This window comes from Aphelocoma coerulescens (genome assembly GCF_041296385.1).
Source record: "Aphelocoma coerulescens isolate FSJ_1873_10779 chromosome Z unlocalized genomic scaffold, UR_Acoe_1.0 ChrZ, whole genome shotgun sequence".
In the NCBI taxonomy this organism is placed as follows: Eukaryota; Metazoa; Chordata; class Aves; order Passeriformes; family Corvidae; genus Aphelocoma; species Aphelocoma coerulescens.
Window position 1 is genome coordinate 24,569,675 of NW_027184085.1, and position 18,203 is coordinate 24,587,877.

At 40.1% G+C, this 18,203-nt stretch overlaps 1 protein-coding gene across 1 annotated transcript in view; it reads left to right on the top strand.

The window, feature by feature from the left end:
• The first annotated feature begins 2,793 nt into the window (after positions 1–2,793).
• FAM169A (family with sequence similarity 169 member A) overlaps positions 2,794–18,203 on the top strand; it is a 40,610-nt gene continuing 25,200 nt past the window's right edge. Inside the window, exons 1-2 of the mRNA XM_069001754.1 lie at positions 2,794–2,870; positions 17,443–17,580. Coding sequence (XP_068857855.1) covers positions 2,829–2,870; positions 17,443–17,580 — 180 coding nt within the window. The 5' untranslated portion in view covers positions 2,794–2,828. The remainder of the gene's footprint in view (positions 2,871–17,442; positions 17,581–18,203) is intronic.

Sequence of the window (18,203 nt, forward strand, 5' to 3'; positions counted from 1 at the left end):
CCCTAGGCAAGCTGCAGGCATCTTCCTCACTAGAGATTTAAGAAAAATTAGCCTAGAAAAACATCTGACAGACAGATGTGCCAGACAATTTACTGGGGTTTCTTCCAGTTTGGTATGTCTTGGAAAGTATCAATTGTGCTAAGATACCAGAGACAGAAGATGTGAAAATACAGGGTAAGATGTCAGACCTTCCACGTCTACATTCTCTCTTTAATGCAAAAATTTGACAGAAGTATTTAGCTGTGGGAGCATCACTGTTTTCTATATACTACCACAAATGTGATGGCATATGGTCTTTCAGGTAAAAATTACCATGGCAATCAAAAATGTTGAAAGAGAGCTAAAGTCTCCTTGCAGCAGGTGGGAATGTGTGCATGTGTGTGATCTCTTGCACATATATTCAGAGGATCATCCTAGCACGATGTAGAGTGATCTATAAGGTCTCCCAGTGCACATATTTAGTGTACTAGTAAGGTTGAACATGCTTCTAAAAATTTGCAATATAAGCATGATACAAAAGAGAAGAAGTGGATATACAAACTCACAGAGAGATTAATATGATTACCAGAAAAAGCACTAGTCTTAACCAAGAATCTTTGGTCAAGATCTCTGTAACCCTCGTGACAGTAGGAAGTGTGTATTTATTTGTGGGGTTTGCAAGGAGATTCTTCCAGACATAAGAGGTGGCATGATAGAAATAGTAATAGTTAAAAAAAAAATTTACATGCAAATCTGTTTCTAAACAATACTGGAGGTGACAAAGGCAGTAATTGATTGGAGGATTTCTGCCTGAATTTATTTTTCTGCCTTAAGATCTTACCTGTCTTTTTCTTTCCTCTCCTAAGAGGTTTTATGAGAGGATTTTAATAGCATGTCCATATCCCAAGCAACTAAGAAGGGAAATATTTTTATTAAATTATATTGTGCATGTCCAGGTTTCCTTATCTCCTTTAAAATATCTAGTAATTAACCACAGCCAAAAAGTTTTTCACCAAGAAAGTCCAAAGGTTCTTGGTTCTTCCATGAAACTGTCAGCAACAATGCAGGTAGAAAACTACCACAAGTTTCTGGATTCTTTCCTTCATTTGTTGTGAAAGCAAAAAATAAAGGAAGCAGGGGTACTTATTTTAGGAATTACCTGAGAAAATTATTTGTAATGTTACTCCTTTAAGAAATCTTACTTTGTATACTATGTATTGCAGAACAATTTTCACTACAGAACACTGCATTCAAAAATGTTTTTCTTTGAAATGCAAGTGCAAAATATAATCAGTATTACTCTAACTGGAAGAAAAACTTAGGAGAGCATAAACATTGACCCTTTTTCTCTAGCCAAGAGAATTTTGCCAAAGCTTGTCATAAATGGAGTTTTAAGATGACCACTAATTCAAAAAAAGTTCTGCTGATGCTGTCTCCCAGCCCCCATCTTGTAATCTGTTTCAGCAAAGTTATATTATTTTGGTGTGATGGGTTTGACCATGCCTGGATGCCAGGTGCCCACCAAAGCTTCTCTGTCTCTCCCCTTCTCAGTGTGGACATGGGAGAAAAAGTATAACAAAAGGCTTCTGAGTCGACATAAGGGCAGGAAGAGATCACTCACCTATTACTGTTACGGGCAAAACAGACTCAAATTGGGGAAAATTAATTTTATTTCTTACCAATCCAATCAGAGTAGGATAATGAGAAATAACCCCTAATCTTAGAAACACTTTGGCCCCCAACCCCTTCCTTCTTCCCAGGCTCAACTTCACTCCTGATTTTCTTTACCTCCTCCACCAAAGCAGCACAAGGTGATAGGGAATGGGGGTTTTGGTCACTTCATCATATGCCGTCTCTACTGCCGTGTCCTCCTCAGAGGAAGGACTCCTCACACTCTTCCCCTGCTCCAGCATGGGGTCTCTCTTAAGGAAAACACTCCTCCACATTCTCCAATATGGGACCATGGGTTGCAGTTCTTCACAAACTGCTCCAGTGTGGGTTCCTCCCATGGAACACAGGCCTTCAGAACAGACTGCCCCAGCATCCTCTGTCCCACAGATGTTACCACAGGTACCTACTTCCTATTCTCAGAACAAAGCACCACAGCTATAAAGCAAGGGTACATTTTATAGCCAGAGTCAAGGGCAAGTGTTGTCCTCTCATGAACACCTTCATTCATTTTGGTGTTCTTCAGCTTTCTGGCATACAGGTCTTCTTGAGGGTGGATAATCAGGTGCTCTGGCCCATGGTGGTCAGTGCTGGGGAATACGGATTAATGTTTCTGTTTGGAAAACAGGCTTCTGCCAGTAACTTGAGTTCAATCAGCACCCTAATTTGGTGAACAGGAACAGTGGTGAGGCCTCGGGCTGCTCCATGGTGAAGGTTGTTGGAAACGGGGAGGCAATGCTCACTGCCTGGGTCCATAAGGCCACCCCTAGGTTCGTGGTGAGCTACCCAGCATTAGGAAACGATGCGTGGCCTTGCTCCTTCCTTCTTGCAAGCACCACAGATCTCTGAGGCAGCTTCGGGCTCCCTCTGTATGCCAGGGCCACAGGACAGGTGCCACCAGCCCCACAGTGGTGAGCGATGGCGCGGGTACCACATCTGCCCCCGAGGCTGACCACAGCACAGGTAGCAGGGCCGCCGCCGCGGTGAGCGACGGCACCGGTACGGCGCTGTGTGCCGTGGCAGCGGGGCGGCGGCGCGGGCACCACACCCCGCCGCGGACGGGGGGGCGACGCGGGGTCCCCGCAGCCGTCATGGCGGGCGGCGCGGGGCGAGCGGCGGCGGCTCCAGGCGTATCAGCGGGAGTGCGTCAGCGGCGAGGGGCGGGGAGGCCGCCGGGGGAGATGATATCAGGCGCTGGGCAGCAGGAGCGGGCGAAGCCGGAGGTGAGCGGGGGTGTGCCGCGAACGCTGTCAGGGAGCCCGGCCGCCTCCGCCTCCTTCTTCGTTTATCCCCGCGCCGCCGCGGCAGGCTGCCCGGCCGGCTGAGGTGAGGCGCGGCGGGGTGTCGCGGGTATCCTGCCGAGGCGTCTCGCATCACCGCAGCCCAGCCGGGCCCGGCCGGGCGGGACGCGGGGAGCGCTGGGCGGCCGCCCGCGGGCGCGGGGCGCGCAGCCCGGCGGGAGGCGAGTGGGCGGGCCGGGCTGGCCGCTGCCCCGCGGCCCCTCGCCCGCGGCGGGCGCCAGGTGTCCTCCCGCAGCCCAGCCCGAGTCCCCGCCGCCGCCCCTGGGCGCCGCGCTCCCGCCCCGGGGCAGTGCCCGACCCCGCTGCCCGCCGCTGCCATCGCGGGGCCGGCAGGGCCGCGCCGAGCTCGCGGGCGATGGGCGATGGGCGGAGGCGGCTCGGTCGGGCGGTGGGACCGGTCAGGCTCCCCCGCGGCGGGGCGCAGCCCGGCCGGGCTCGACCCTTCCTCCCTCGGCCTTCGCGGAGCTTGCGCCACGCCGAGTTCGGTGTGAGTTCTGGCCCAGGCCACTCCGTGTTGGCCAGAACCAGCCATCTTTTGTGGGGTCTTCTATTGTAGCGTTGAAATTGGCGTTATTACAGCCACACACGTGTAAGATCCATTATCCGTCCGTACACCTTTACGTATGTATGAGAACTGTAATTGCAATGCTACAGTTGCTGTCTCCCACAAAGATGGCTCTGTGTGTGTGTACGTGTGCAAACACATGTGGACACGCACAGTAGCGCACATACACACATACTTTTCTGTTTTCCTACATATGGTGTAAAAGTCTTTTTGAATTTTATTTTGAGATAGGGTTGATTCGTTACTCTTAAAACATAGGGAAGCATCTTGCCTAAGATATCCATTGACGTAGCATTGCTATCCTGCTTATGAGTATTAAATGCAGCCTGAGAAAGTGGGTTACACTGAGAGCTAGAGCAAAAGGTTTTACTAGAATTAATGGAAAACAGAATATATTAACTCACCAATTTTATACGTGTATTAATGCTCTATTTAGAGGAAACCATTAAAGAATTATCTTTAAGCTCTTCTGAGCTGTGGAGTTTTCAGTTATTAATAATCAGAAATTTGGAAAACTAGCCTTTGGTGTGCAGACATCGTTCAGCTAATACTTCTTTGTGTACATACATGCAGGAGGATGGAACTTTTTCTTGTTCTGCATAACTGCACCTACTCATTTTATGTGTTGGGCTGCACTATTGGTTACAGCCTAGTATAGAGCCCACCAGTTTTTATGGGGAATAAGCATTATGTCAGAGTGATCAGTATAATAGTAAAGTCAGTGCTGCCTCACTGGAGGACCTATAAAAGATTGCAGCAGATTAGAGTGATCATGGTCTTCCTCCTTCATCAAACTCTATAGGAATGGAGTGCATCTTCTTTCTGTTTCCTCAGCCACTGGTACCTTTCTTGTTTAGTTGACCTCTGATTTAGGTACTGAAGTACTTCTTGCCTTTTGTCTTAATGGCGGCTAGTGAAAAAAAAAAGCATTTTATCACCTGTTTCATAGTGGAAAAATGTTAGGGCAGAGAGTGGTTTATACAATTAATGTTCAAACTCAGGTGTTGTTAATGTCAGTGAGCATCTCAATTTCAACACTGTTTTTTGAGCTGCTGGTAGAGCAGGCAGGTTTTAAAGTCCTTTTCTTGTTTCTCTTTCTCCTAATGTTCCTTATTGTTTTCTTTGTGCAGAATCAAATGTTTTACAGTGTCTCTCTTTCCTGTTGTGCAAGATGAGGAATTAAGATGGGATTCTACTGTACTTTTACAGTATCTCTCTAGTAATGTGTGATTCAGAACTCTTTTTGGAGCATTACATAACTAACCATTTTACAAAGGGGTATTACTCTGCAAAATGAATTGGAAAATACTCTTAATTTCTTCAGTATGCACATCAAGGTAGATAATATCTCTTTGATTTAATAATCAAAAGGGTGGAGGTTTATATGTGTGGGGGTTTTTTTTCCTTTTTCAATGTCTCTTAGCGTTGTAAAAGTAATACAAGTCAAAATTATCTTAAAGCTCTTCTTATCCACACATTGTATAAGCACAATTTAAGTAGTTGTACTTGCATATCTAGTCCAGTGCAGAGTCTTTGCAAGTGAAAGATGGAGGAAGTTCACTTCTGTATTAAGGCTGACACTTATTAATGCTTTTATTTTCATGTTTGATACAAAAATCACTGAAAGATGAACATGTGATGGTGCTAGAGAAACTCTTCGGAGTAGAAGAGCCCTTCACTTGCTTTACATTCTTAGATATGATAAGACTTGGTATCAATCTCTATTTTCTACCGATCAATTAATATCAAGTAGCAGTGATATTTAAGGGTGTTACCAATTATGTTTCTAAACTGCAAGTATGAATAGTAGTATTAGAGCTGAAGTAATGTCTACTTAGGTTTATTTTCACATTGGAATTCCTAAAATATTTTTCTGTGCAAGATACTAGCTTCTTGTTTCCTGATAGATAAATACCTTACTCCTGACTCTCAAGGTGGTAACTTACTCATCACATGAATCAACTATACATTACAGAAAGCTGCAGTCATCCTTCTTTCTGTGAAGGTTTTGGGGCAGCAGTGGTAGAGGTGTGCAGTTTCCTTTGGAACTGCTTTTGTTAATGAATGTCTCTTGGGTAATAATTTTGTAACCTGTTGAAAAACAAAAAGCCTTTTTCTTACAATAGAAATGGGTTAAAAAAAATAAATCATTCAGACAGAATTCAACCCTCCTCTCAAACTTATGCTTCCAGGTGTTGCAGTGTGGATTAAACAAGTCTGAGTGGAAAAGCCTGCTCTAATGTGTTTCCTCTGCTGCATTGTTTTAAATATGATCAAAATGGCATATGCAGTATCTTGGTAGCTATTCTCTTGCACTCTTGCAGTTTTGTCTGGTATTGCTGATTTTTTTTTCTGAACAATGGGGTGTGAAAGCATTTATTTATTTAATCATTATAAATTTAGTTGGTGTTCTCCAATGAGTCTGGGATTTCCGAGAAGCTTTTAAATAGCTTGCTAAAATATGTAAAAGAATCCTGTCCCAAAAGAGTAATGAGCTTCCAAATATTTCCTAAAATCTCAATAAAATTAGTGAGGTTTGTCAGGACTAACGTACCTGTTTCTTTATTTTCAAAGTAAACTGGAAAACCTACTGTTGTAAATGATAAGTCTGTAAGTTCTAAATGATTCCTTTAATGGAAAATGTAGGAAAATCTATTTCTCTGAGTTGTATACTGAACTCTGTGTTGTACAGTTATTCAAAGTAATAGTTTTGATTTTTGATTTGTTTTCAAATCTGAGTTGTCCCTCTTTTTGTCTTGTACTTTGTTTTGTGTACATTAGCATATTCTGTCAGAATACTGTAGGACAGGGGGCCTCCATATTCACAGGGCCAGCATCTCTCACTACTGTGTTTGATTAGAAATTGTTTACAGACCAGGATGAATTGAATTCACTGTTACCCTTTCTTCTAGGTGTCATCAAAACATGTAAAATAAAGGTGTTTAAATAGGTTTCTTTAATTCTGTGGATTAGTGAAGAGAAAGAATAGTCAGTAAAGGTGTGGTCTCTGTCGAATCCGTAGCCCCTGAGGCTAGTGCTAGAAGAATACACCCAGTTCAGAAGTTCCGGTGTGGCAGTGGCTGTGAGCCTGCAGCTGCACCTGCCTTTCCCCAGCACGGAGAATCGGTGAACTTCGAATGGTATGAAATGCCGTCTTTACTCTAACCGGCTCCATGCTTCTAAAACATCAGGTGTAAAAATGTGAAGTGTGCTTAAGTTAGCAAATGTGTTGCTGGAAGACCAGTCTTTTATCTAGCTCTTTTGCAGGCAGCAAATTGTGCAAATGGAAATGTTTTCTAGGTTGAATAATATTTCACAGCTGTTGTAGAGTTAGCCAGCAATAACTATAACTGGAGATTTGAATAATTTGTGAGTTGATCATGATAGAATAGCTGGGGATTTTAACAATAGCAATGTAAATGTAACTACAGTGCAGCACAGACAACTTTAAAGGATTTTAAAATGTTGGAATGATTTATTTCTTTTGATACCTCAGTATTGAGAGTTTATGTTGTCAGCATTTAGTCAGAAACTGCAGAAAGGAGATTTTTGAAGGATCAGGAGGTAATAAACTGATTCCTGGCAACTCAGTCTTAAGATGAGCACTAGTTTAGGGTTAGTATAATGAGTCAGCAGTGCTAATATTGTTCTTTTTGTTGTTGGGGGTTTTTTGTTTGTTGGTTTGGGGTTTTTGTTTGTTTGTTTGTTTGCTTTGTAACAAAGTAAAGTATGGTGGTATGTGCAGAAGTATGAGCAGCTTATGTACTGTGTCCAAACCCACCATTAACAATAAAGTAATGTCTGCATTTCCAGACAAGACAGATTATTGAAGGGTTTGAAGCAGTTTGTTTGTTTATTTGTTTTTTCAAAAATTCAAGTACACCTGTAACAGGATAGCCCAGGTATTAGAAGGGGTAGCATCGAAGTTTGAATCTTACAAACATGTATTACTGTGAGAAACAGGGGAAATGCAGTATGCTGACAGAAGCTTGTGAGCTGTTGGAATGTCAGGATGGTTGCTGATGGAGATGATGACAGATGACACCAGGGAGGAGGTTGTGTGTGAATTCCATTCTGCTATTAGAGACATTCTTGCTAAAATTTGCAGACACAGAACTTGAGTCCTGTAGTAACATGTTCACTGATACCTTGTGAATGCACATTAATGGATGGTTTTTTATAATGTGGCTGTCGTGGGTTGAGAAAACCAGCAGTTGTACCCAGACAATTGTGGGAAACAAAAATTAACCATCCACAAGTATGAGACTACTGAAATAAAAGGCAAACACAGAGCTGCTCAGGAATCAATCTGCTAAGGGTTTTGTTGAATATTGTTTTGGATGACAAGGAAGTATGAACACTGGGGAGAAGAGATTCATTTTGAAGAGGGACTAAGTCAGTTGATTCTGTCAGTCTGAACAGATTCTTGACGCTGATTCTGAGCAATTAAATACTCTTTTTGATGTTTTATTCTTCCTTTGTTTTGGGAACAGAATTTCTACACAAACATACCAGATCTTCCTAACTTTTTTTTTCTGTTAGCTGGAGCAGCTAACAAGATGCCTGACTCTTTCCTAGCTTTTTAATCATTTTGATGCTAGGTTTGCATACTATTTTGTTACTTGCTTATTTTTCAGAGGATGGAGTTTACTTCTAATTTTCTAGTTTTAGTTCGTATGTGCCTTGTTTTCCATCCTTCTGAAGATGGGATGAGAAAGATAAATATAGTCACTGCTGACTACAGCTGTGAGCTAGACAAGGGTAGTCAGTTTTTGTGGCCTTTGTAAAGGTGAGGAAGCAATGGTGCTGTTTTGCATGGGCATATGGGACTGCTTACAGCTGTTACTGTATTTGTGAGCATGGTCTCTGTCACCTGGGATAGTAACTTGTAATAGCTCTTCATAGCATGACTGGGCTCAGACTGGTACTCAGTAATGACTCCTTATCCTGTCTGTGCCCCAAGCATGTTGTCTAAAAGCCTTTCAGCAATGTTTTTGATGTGTGTGATAATCTTGACATGTGACTTCCACCTTATCTTTCCTTTGAGACAGGCAAGGTAAAATTCTTTCTAGTTATCTGTGTCCCTAGTTATTTTGGAGTCATCCCACACTGTTTTGGTAAGTCCACAAACTACTTTGTGAGTATGCCTGTGAAGTTCATCATCTTGTAGTTCATCATTTGTTGTGCAAAGCATTTGAGAGAACTTGCTACAGTCAAACACTGAGCACAAGTAGCAGGTAAAATTCAGTATTCTCTCATAATAAATGCTGTCTTTTTATCCATCTGTCATCTTCTGAAGATAATTGTAATATCTTCAAGATATTGGAGTTGGATCGAGAATTTGGAGATAGCTGGCCTATTCCCTTTCTGAGAAAAATAGAAATTTTTTATCTGTGATGGGGTTTAAATTTTCACTGCTCCAAATGCTGTAGTTAAATGACAGTAAACTATACTTGCTGTCTTACTACTTTCAGAATTCTCATCCTCACGCTGTTGCAAATGGGCCATAGGGCCATACAGTGAGACTACAAAACATCTCAATTCTCTGTGCTTGTTGGTTTGCAAGAAAGTTTTATGGTTGGCTGACGAGGATCTCTTGTTGCAGCCTTGTTTATTTGCAATCCTGTGTCCAGGAACATCTCATGTTAATTTCTATTCCCCTTTCTACATTTTCATTTGAACCACCCACAAAACCAAGGCAGTTGCTGCTTTCTTAGTTATATGCTGTTTCCTTAGTTGTAGGTTTCCCACTGCAAATGACATTAAAAAACAGGCAAAACCAGCAAAACCACCTTCAGATAATTTAAACAAGACAATAAGAGATTGAATACTGCTTAACTGTTGAATTTTCCTACAACTCCTTTGCTGAAAGCCAGACTTCATGTGGCATAGTTGTAGTTCAGACAGCTGTTTTAGTAACTGCTTGGGTATGGAGACTCTGATTGCAAAGATCAATCACCTGTTCCTCACTGTTAGTAGCCATAGACACCATCACTTGAATTTCCATGTGGAATATTCTTGAAGCAGCTACAGAGAGAGCTGCTGTTCTTTGGCTGATGAGAAGTAGCTCATTAGACTGTGCTAACACGTATCTGTGATTGGCTAATCTAATCTGTGCAGCTTTGACGTCCGCCCCAGTTGTGGGGATAGGGGATAGGACAGCACAACCAAGCGTTTTAAAAATAGATGCAAATGTGTACATAGGGTTATTGCAACTCCAGTCTCACTGTGATGTTAGGTTAGTTATGTTAGGCTTGATAGTCTGCCATCTGTCTACCCAGATTTGGTGGGTTTGTTGTCCCTTTTATTTTTTTTTTTCCTAAATATGGCAAAAAAAGAGCTTTCTTTTTTGTTCTTATCTCTAAAATCACTAGATGTATTTATGAGATGGCCCTTGCAAACCAGTGGGATGATGTTAGAGGAGGATATGAAGGTTTGAAAATGGGAGAAGTTGCCAAGAAATGTGGGTGCCTAGTGGGAGTAAGAAATGATCTTCTGATAACAAGCAGCAAATTAAGCTTCAGAATACTGCCTCTGTTAGATGCCTGGAGAAGCAGGAGGTAAACCTATGGAAATTGTAGAAGATGAGCAGGGGTAAGAGCAGTGTGGCTGTGTATGTCCCAGGTGGCCCATCAGCCACCTGTGAAGAGAGGCTGTGTGGGGGCTATAAGTACTGAGCTATAGGAAGGTCATTAAGGTCTTTAGGAGCAGATGGTGTAAGGCCTAAACTGCAGGAACAAAATTGCAGGGTACTGAGGATGGAGCTGGAAAAAGGCACACCAACATCAAACTGCTAAGGCGTGGAAGGGGGGAAGAGTAGTGACCAGAGAGGAAAGGTGGGTCATTAGCGGTATCTGGGTCGGGTTTGGTGATATTTTCTTAGCCCGTAAACAGGTTTGTCATGTAGTGAAGGGAAGTTAGAGGAAACTGGGAAGTTAGAAAGAAGAGTGAGTGCTGAGCACTGGAAAGATCACGTATATGTCAGAGAGAGGCAGATTCATGAGGAGATAATCCCACCTGACTGTATCTTTCTATCTTATACATGTTAATTATTTTCAAACACAACTAGAATGGTTTTCATTTTAAGGGTGGATATAGTCACCTTGAATTGGAGTAGTTGAAAGGGAAGGCATGAAAGGTTTCTTTAAGAAAAACTAATTTTACAGATTTTTTAAATTGTGTTTATTTTGAGCAGTCTCAAACACAGAATTTTGATTTAGCATATCTCTGGCACATTTTCATTGTAGGAAACACTTGCGTGTATTAGTTTCCCAAATTCCCTGCTGAAGGAAGTGCTCTGCAAAAAAACAGACGATAGTCTCATTAAAATGTGAGACTGTAGAAAAATGTATGTAACAGGTTAGTAGTTTGCATACCTAAGAACTTAGTGGTTGATTAAATAAGCTATCTAATATCTAATTTAAATCACTTGAGTAAAATGCCAGTGGTGTTACACAGGTGGCTAATTGGGCATATGCATAAGAATTTTACCTGCCTAAGGTGGGTTTGAGAGGGAAGTTGCATGTCTTTTCCTAATGGTATCCTGTCACCTTTAACTGAAAGAAATCAGATGCAAATACTTTTTCTTTTTTTAGTGGGGAAGATTCTTTCTCCTTCTGTCCTTGTTCATGTTTCATTTGATAAAAGAGTGTTCAAACTCAGTATTTAGAATTTCTTACCATAATTCTTGCTGGGGAGTTGAATGCTATATGTAGATTTCACAACTCTGTGCTATACTTGTAAGTTACATTGTGTGGCTAATTAATGAATGGAAAGGATTTGTTGTTTTTGTTTGTTTATTTGCATTCAAATCAACAGCTTTGATTTGTGTGTGATAGAAAACCAGAGCTCCATAAGCTGCTTCAAGCAGATTACGGGTAATGTGGCTGGCATATTAATCCAGAGATCTTGGTTGATGTTGACTGCAGTTTCTAGACACTGCCCTGTGTTTCCTTAAGAACTTTTTATTTGTGATTTTGTAGGGTATGAATAGATGTTGTTTGGGGTTTTTATTACTTTAAACAAAATCAAAACAAGCAAACAAAACTCCCTTATTTTTCCTTTTAAGAAAACACAAAAAAAGAGAAACCATAGCAAATTTATCTGACCTATCAAGAACTTGTATTTAAGATTTATTTGCCCATATTCTTGAAAAATGTGAACAAAAGCTGTACTGCAGGGAAATAGTATTTATATGCCCTAGTGCTAAGGTGTAGGTAATGGTTTGAAGACCTGTTGTCCAACCCCCAATTTTGTAATTTAAAACCCAAGAAAACCTACCTCTAAATAAGGAGTTATTTGAGTGAGGAGGGCTTGAGTTGTCTACTCAATGTGGCAGATCAGTGTATTATTGTTGCTGCTAAAAGCTGGTACAATTTTCAAGAAATCCTAGTACACTGGATTATTTAAAATTTTAACACCTCTTTCCTAAAATGTCTTCCTCCTCCTATAGTCAGTATACATTACATTACAGATTAAAATTAATAGAGTTTTAAGAGATGGGGATTGTTTATAAAACACAAAAGCTTTGTTGTAATAGTGGTCTAAATAGGTAATTATGGGACAGATTTTCTCTGTGGATTTCAATTATGTTGACTCATGGTAAACCAAGTATGTACTCTCTTAAACATATTTAAATGACTTACTAGCATAGGTTTAAAATTTACTTATAATAGAAAATGATGAACTTTTATCTAAGTATTTCAGACTCTATTTTTATAGAAACAAGAAAAAACTACTTTAAAAACACCATCTCACAGTTTAAAGTATTTGATGTTGAATAAAGAAGAAACAAAATGAAAATGCTGTGTGTGACAGCTGGTAGTAAAAGCAAAGAAACGTTTATGTAATTTGTCTGTTGATAGAATGACTGCTAAGAGAGCTTAACAATTCTAGAAGTGGCAGATGTAATGATTTTGTTTTGTAGTTGAAGCCAGAAGGCTGAAAAGACTACTTTTTAAAAATTTTAAGTTTTCTTACAACTTCTGTGTAGTTTCACAGCTTTCACCAGACCAGCAACTGGATGTTGCAAGGTGGGAAACAAACACAGCAAAATGGAAATGATGCTCCTGCTGCTCTGATCAAGGTCGTTGCTGCTTTGATGCATCATCAGTCTGGGCCTGGAGCATTTCTGCAGTCCAGGCTTGGCTTACTCTGGAACTGGTGTAATGTGTGGGCACATATGTTTAGTTTGTTATTTATGTCTCTTCTCATGATGTGAGCCCAGGTGTAGCTCATAGCTAGTCTGGGAGGTCATGGTAGGATCGTGGATTATATTTTTAAAACAGAACTTGCTTTAAGGTGCATGGTGATTCATAGGAAATGCATTGCAGTCCTTGAGGGGTTTGGTGATCCAATACTTCTGCACTTGCTGAAACAGGTCAAAGCTTGGGTCAGACATTACTACAGTTAATTTTTTGTCTGAATATGCCAATGCTTCATCACAGGACTGGACCTGTCTTTGTATCCTTCAGGCTGGGTCTGGAATGGTTTTCCCAGTTTAGCAGAAAAGTTTTGCAGGTCATGGCTTGCGCACCATGGCAGCTGTTCTCTAAACTGCAAATCACAGGTAAAAAGACTCCACAAAACAACTAATTCAATTGTAATTATTAATAGAAACGAATTTAAATCCGAAGATTGTTCACCTGCATAGTTATTTGTCCCAGTTATTATCTTATGTTGAAAAGGCCTTGGATGATTTTTTGTGATTTTATTTTTTTAAGGAAAATGAGCTGTTCAGGTAAGCTGTGCTGTGTAAGTAACTATCTATTTCCAGTATTTGTCAAAATTTGATACAACCTTTGTTCAAGTATTTCATGATCTCCGTAAAGTTTTTCTCACTCTGGTCTCTCTGAGGTAATGATTAGTTGTGTTTCGTAGAGGAGTTCAGGCAGATCAAGTAACATGTCTGTGTTCACATGAAGTCTGTGCTATTGCTGGAAATTCCTCTAAATCCTTGTCTGTCAGCCTAACCACTCAGACTTCACTTCCCCCGAGATAAAGGCACCCAAACCCAGTTTTAAGCTGTATTTAAGCCCTCTGACATACTGTAAGAAATAACATAGCTTTTGGCTTACTATCTTTCTGCAATTTTGTGTCATTCGTTATTGAGGAACTGCAAGGGGATGAATATATCTCTTGATTCCTGCTCAAATCCACATGTGAGCTGGAAGCTGTGTGTACTGTGCATCTCTTTCATGCACTTCTGAGATGAAAAAGAGGTTGTAGATATAATTTATAATTAAACCAATTTGCAATGATGCTCACTTGTTCCATTAGTTGTTTTTTTTTTTTTTTTTTTTTTTTTTTTAACCTTAATGCTAATAGTAATAAAGATTTTGTGAATAAAGAAGTGCCTGTGCTGCACAGGAATCTGTTCACTCATCCTGTTAAATGTGGTTTGTGTTGGCCTTCCATGAATTGATCTGTTACCCTCTGGTGCTGCAGCTGTTCCTAAAAAAGGACATGCCATTTCTCGTGTAATAGCTTGCCTAATGCTGACAAGGGAGAAAGTCATATGATTCCACATTAAAGCAAATATTGTTCATGTGAGTTTTTTACACAAAACCATTAATATTATTTTGTGAAATGGTATGTTTTTGAAAAATGTAAGATTTATTTTCTTTCAGTTGAAAAATGAAATGCTTAAGTTGCCTCATTTGAAAAATAAAATAAATTTTCTTACCTCCTCCCCCCCAGCACACACTTCTAATATGCTTTTATGTACAAATGGTCATGATGAGTTTGGTTGCTTAGGGCTACCTTGCATGTGCTCAGTCAGCCTGACTGTGTGCTAACCAATTGGAATTGTACCCTGTGAGCAGAGCATAGTAGTGCAATGTGTGACAAAGATTTGACCTGACAGTTTTACAGTCATGCAGTGCATGGAGGCTTAGAGCAACAAAAAGGGGCATGAGGAACTGCATGGCAGAGACCTGTGCTGTTCCTGCTGCCTCTGCAGCAAAAACGTGTTAATGCTCTCTAGTTAAGAAAACCTGAAAAGCTGTTTTCTCCTGCCCTTTTTCTCTCTCCTGTTCTACTTGAGACTGGCTAGATGTGAAGCCATTTGTATTTTTACTTTGTTAAAAATACTGACAAACCAATTGTGTTTCAGTGATATTAATTCATTACTGTTGGAAGACATTTCATTTGTCTTTGGCAGGTTATTTTGCATTTCATATTTGAGGTGCTTGTATTTTGTATTGTGAACTACTTCCTTATGCTCTGCTGTAGATTGGCATGGAACGTTCTTCTTTCATCATTGTTTAATGCTTTAATTATAACTTGATAACTTTGTGAACAGTTACTAATTTCTTCAGGGATGTAGTGAGCATAAATGCAAACTGTTTCTGACCTCATCAACACTGAGACAAAATACATCACACAAGTGTATGAGAGCTTGTAATTTTACATGTCTAATCTGCTGCATGGTAAAAAAGATAAATAGTTATTTAGGAGGGGTGCTGAGTAGGTTTTACTTGGTTTAGTCTTGAAAATTTCTCTGTATTGCTTTCTTTTGCATGACATGTTCTCTGTAAATGCTGTAAAAGAAGAAGTCAAAAGTGACTACTGTGAGTTGAGAGTAAATAAAATCAAAGTGTGCCATGAGAAATTAGGTAGCCCAACAGAAACAGAAAAGAGGTCTGTGAATGATTTTGAGGGTAATTTAATGAATGTATTAATTAGTCTTTTTTGCTTATAAGCAAAGATATGGTTGCTGCTTTTATTTTCATAGTGGTGTAGTGGTTGGAAGTCAGATAATCTACTGATTTCTTATTGCATGTTTTCTGCTTTGGTCCTGCATTATTTTATTCCAAAAAAATGTCAGGAATTATTACCTAGAGGCTTAAAGTTATAGCTTGTGGCTTGTTTGTCTGTTTGTCATGTAATCATGAAACCTCAGCTCAATTTCTTTCTTAATAGCAGAGTTATCTAAGCGCTTCGGTATTTTTTCAATAATAGAGGGGGGTTGTGCTTTCTGCCAGCATACAGAAAATTAATTTTTTTGTTTTTCACATAGCAATATTCCTTTACAGCAGAATTTACCTGGCCTGTTGCAGTTAACCAGGTGGTAAAGCCTCACCCTCTTGTAGAAGTGGCGTCACAGGGTCTTATACTTCTTGCTTTTTCTTCTTGCAACATGCTTATGTCAGCATAGTCAGTGCAGTATTGCTGGTGTGTTTGAGAACTCTAATATGGGCAGGCAAGCCACATCTGCTAGAGATGAGGTGGTGGATAAATTTCACCCCTGACAGCAGCTCCTCTGTTTGCTGTGCATTGCTGCTACATTCAAAAGCATGCACACTTTACCTTTGGCTCTGGAAATCAGTTTGCTTGTGAACAGGAGGAGCCAAGGGAATTGGTGTTAACAAGGGCAAGGGCAGCCCTGAAATGTGGAAAGAAACAGGTGGAGAATTAAGAGAGGCAGCTAAGTATCTGATAGGGTCAGTAAGCAATAGTAGGAGGAATGTGAGAGACTAGAAGGGAAGGCAGGAGAAAACGTAAATAACAGCTGAGGGGAAGGAATGACCTGAATTTGAAAGGAAATGGCTCTGAGGAATGCATGTGTATATCTGAACAATAGCATTCATGGAAAACATTAGTGTTTTCATCAGCAACAGTGTTAAAGGTGGCAGTTGTAGATGCCAATGAAGTGCCAATGTCCAGGTTTGTTTTTCAATTTTAACAGGGAAAAAAAATCTCTCCTATAGGAAGAGCAGCTTCTTCTCTCCAATCAACTTAGTAGTAGCATATTATTGCTGTTTAAAAGCTTCTAAAATGCAGACTTTTAATTTCTACTGAGTCAGAATAAGATGTTCTTATGCACTTGATTTACCTGTGTCAGTAGGATAATGAATGGTGGATTAAATAGATGGGACTGAAGATAAAGAGGAAAAAAAAATCATTATGCACTAAGATTTAACATAAAACTGAGAAAAAAAGACTCCATAATAAAGACTAGGAATCATAAAACTTGTGTAAAACTTATGTTTAGAGACTTGTGTGATGAACTCATAGGAGCTGAGCAAGACAGATTAAGATCCCTGTGTTCCTCCAGAACACCAGAGTAGGTTCTCATGAACTTGTGTTAGTTCATGCTTCTGAGAATTTGAGTCATAGTTTGAAAGCAGCTGATGGGTCTATTTCTGTGTAGTTTTATAGAGCTGGAAGAGCCTTACCTGGAGACCACACAGTGGATTCCAGGAGCTCTTGCTCATTTTAATTGGACGCTCCTTTGACAAGGAGAACTTGAATCTAAGAGCTTTCAAGGAGTTATTGCCGCTATGGTTTGGCTTCAGTGCTCTAGTCTTATCACCTCCTTAAAGTGTCTCTCTTTAGTCTGTTGTGGGCTCTGGTTTTTAATGAGCTTGTAAAAGTTTCTTTTCACAGCTGAAATGCTTTTGGAAACAACCACCTGTTAGGCATGCTAACTGGCCAGTTGTTGAGAAAAATCCTGAGCAATGTTTTGGTTTCTTCAGAGATGGATTTAAATACTGAGTCTCAAATTAACTCCATCTTGTTATCATCTGGGTGGTTTACTTTTTGTTTATCACCCGATAATAGCTTGACCTTTGGCATCAAAAACATAATCTGGGAGGGAGATAGAACTAAGTCTGCCACCTCAAAGCAGTATGTACTTGTGCTGCAAACACGGGGCTTTTATGTTGGAAATCTGCCACGACTGAGGTATAGGGGGATCTATAGGCTAATCTCATCCTTTTCTGCTTATGAGCACAGATTTGATTCTTTTACGGATTGGGTGTTAATGGTCATCCCAATTAATCCTAAATGCCTGGAACATTTCTCCTTTCTGTCATGGATATAGAAGACTGTAGTGAACAGCAGAGTGTGGGTGTTCAACAGTCTAATGTATATGTGCATTGTATGTTTCAAACAACCTATGTTAATAATGTTGCTTTATTTCTCAAGAGCATGTCATTCCCTGTGGATATATTGAACAATTACAGTCATGAGGACTTGGAGAACTCAGCAGAGGACTACCTCTTTGACCTTCGGTGGGGGAATCCGAACTCCCCAGAATTCTTTTCTCTGCCAGACCGTCGCAAGGTAAGAACCAAGGAATTCTGCAGTACCGGTGTTTTTAACTCCTTGTAGATTTAAGATATCCAGTCCTATTGAATTTCAGAATTATTTTATCAAAGCTTTTGTATTTTCCAAATTCAGAATTTTTTATGTTAAACTCTGCTTTTTTCACTCTGTAACTGGGTTTAAATCTCTGTATCAGTGACTGCATGCTGCTTCTAGGCAATGGATCTGTATATATTAATTTTTAAAAAACTATAAAACTGCAACCCAACTATAACCTTAAATCTTCAATTGAGGAATCAAACTCTTACCTAAAATCAAGTACTTCACACATTTGCAAAAACCTATCGTCATCACTAAGGAGTTCGTTATTTACTTAAGCTAACTGGCTCTTTTTGTACCTCGGTCCTTCAGTGTTCTTCATCTTTGGGTACAAGTTTTGATTAATGAGCTTCAGTAATTTCAATAGTGGTTACTTTTTTCTTTATCTGAAATATTTCATGCTGTTATTGAGCTCTAGTAAAGCGTAAGTGTGACACTTCTATGTTTTAAACCCTTTTCCATTGTGTGATAAGTTGGTCAGTGTTGGTTCTGTCCAGACAAATGCTTCTATTAGAACTAGTACTAATAAAACCAACAGTGAA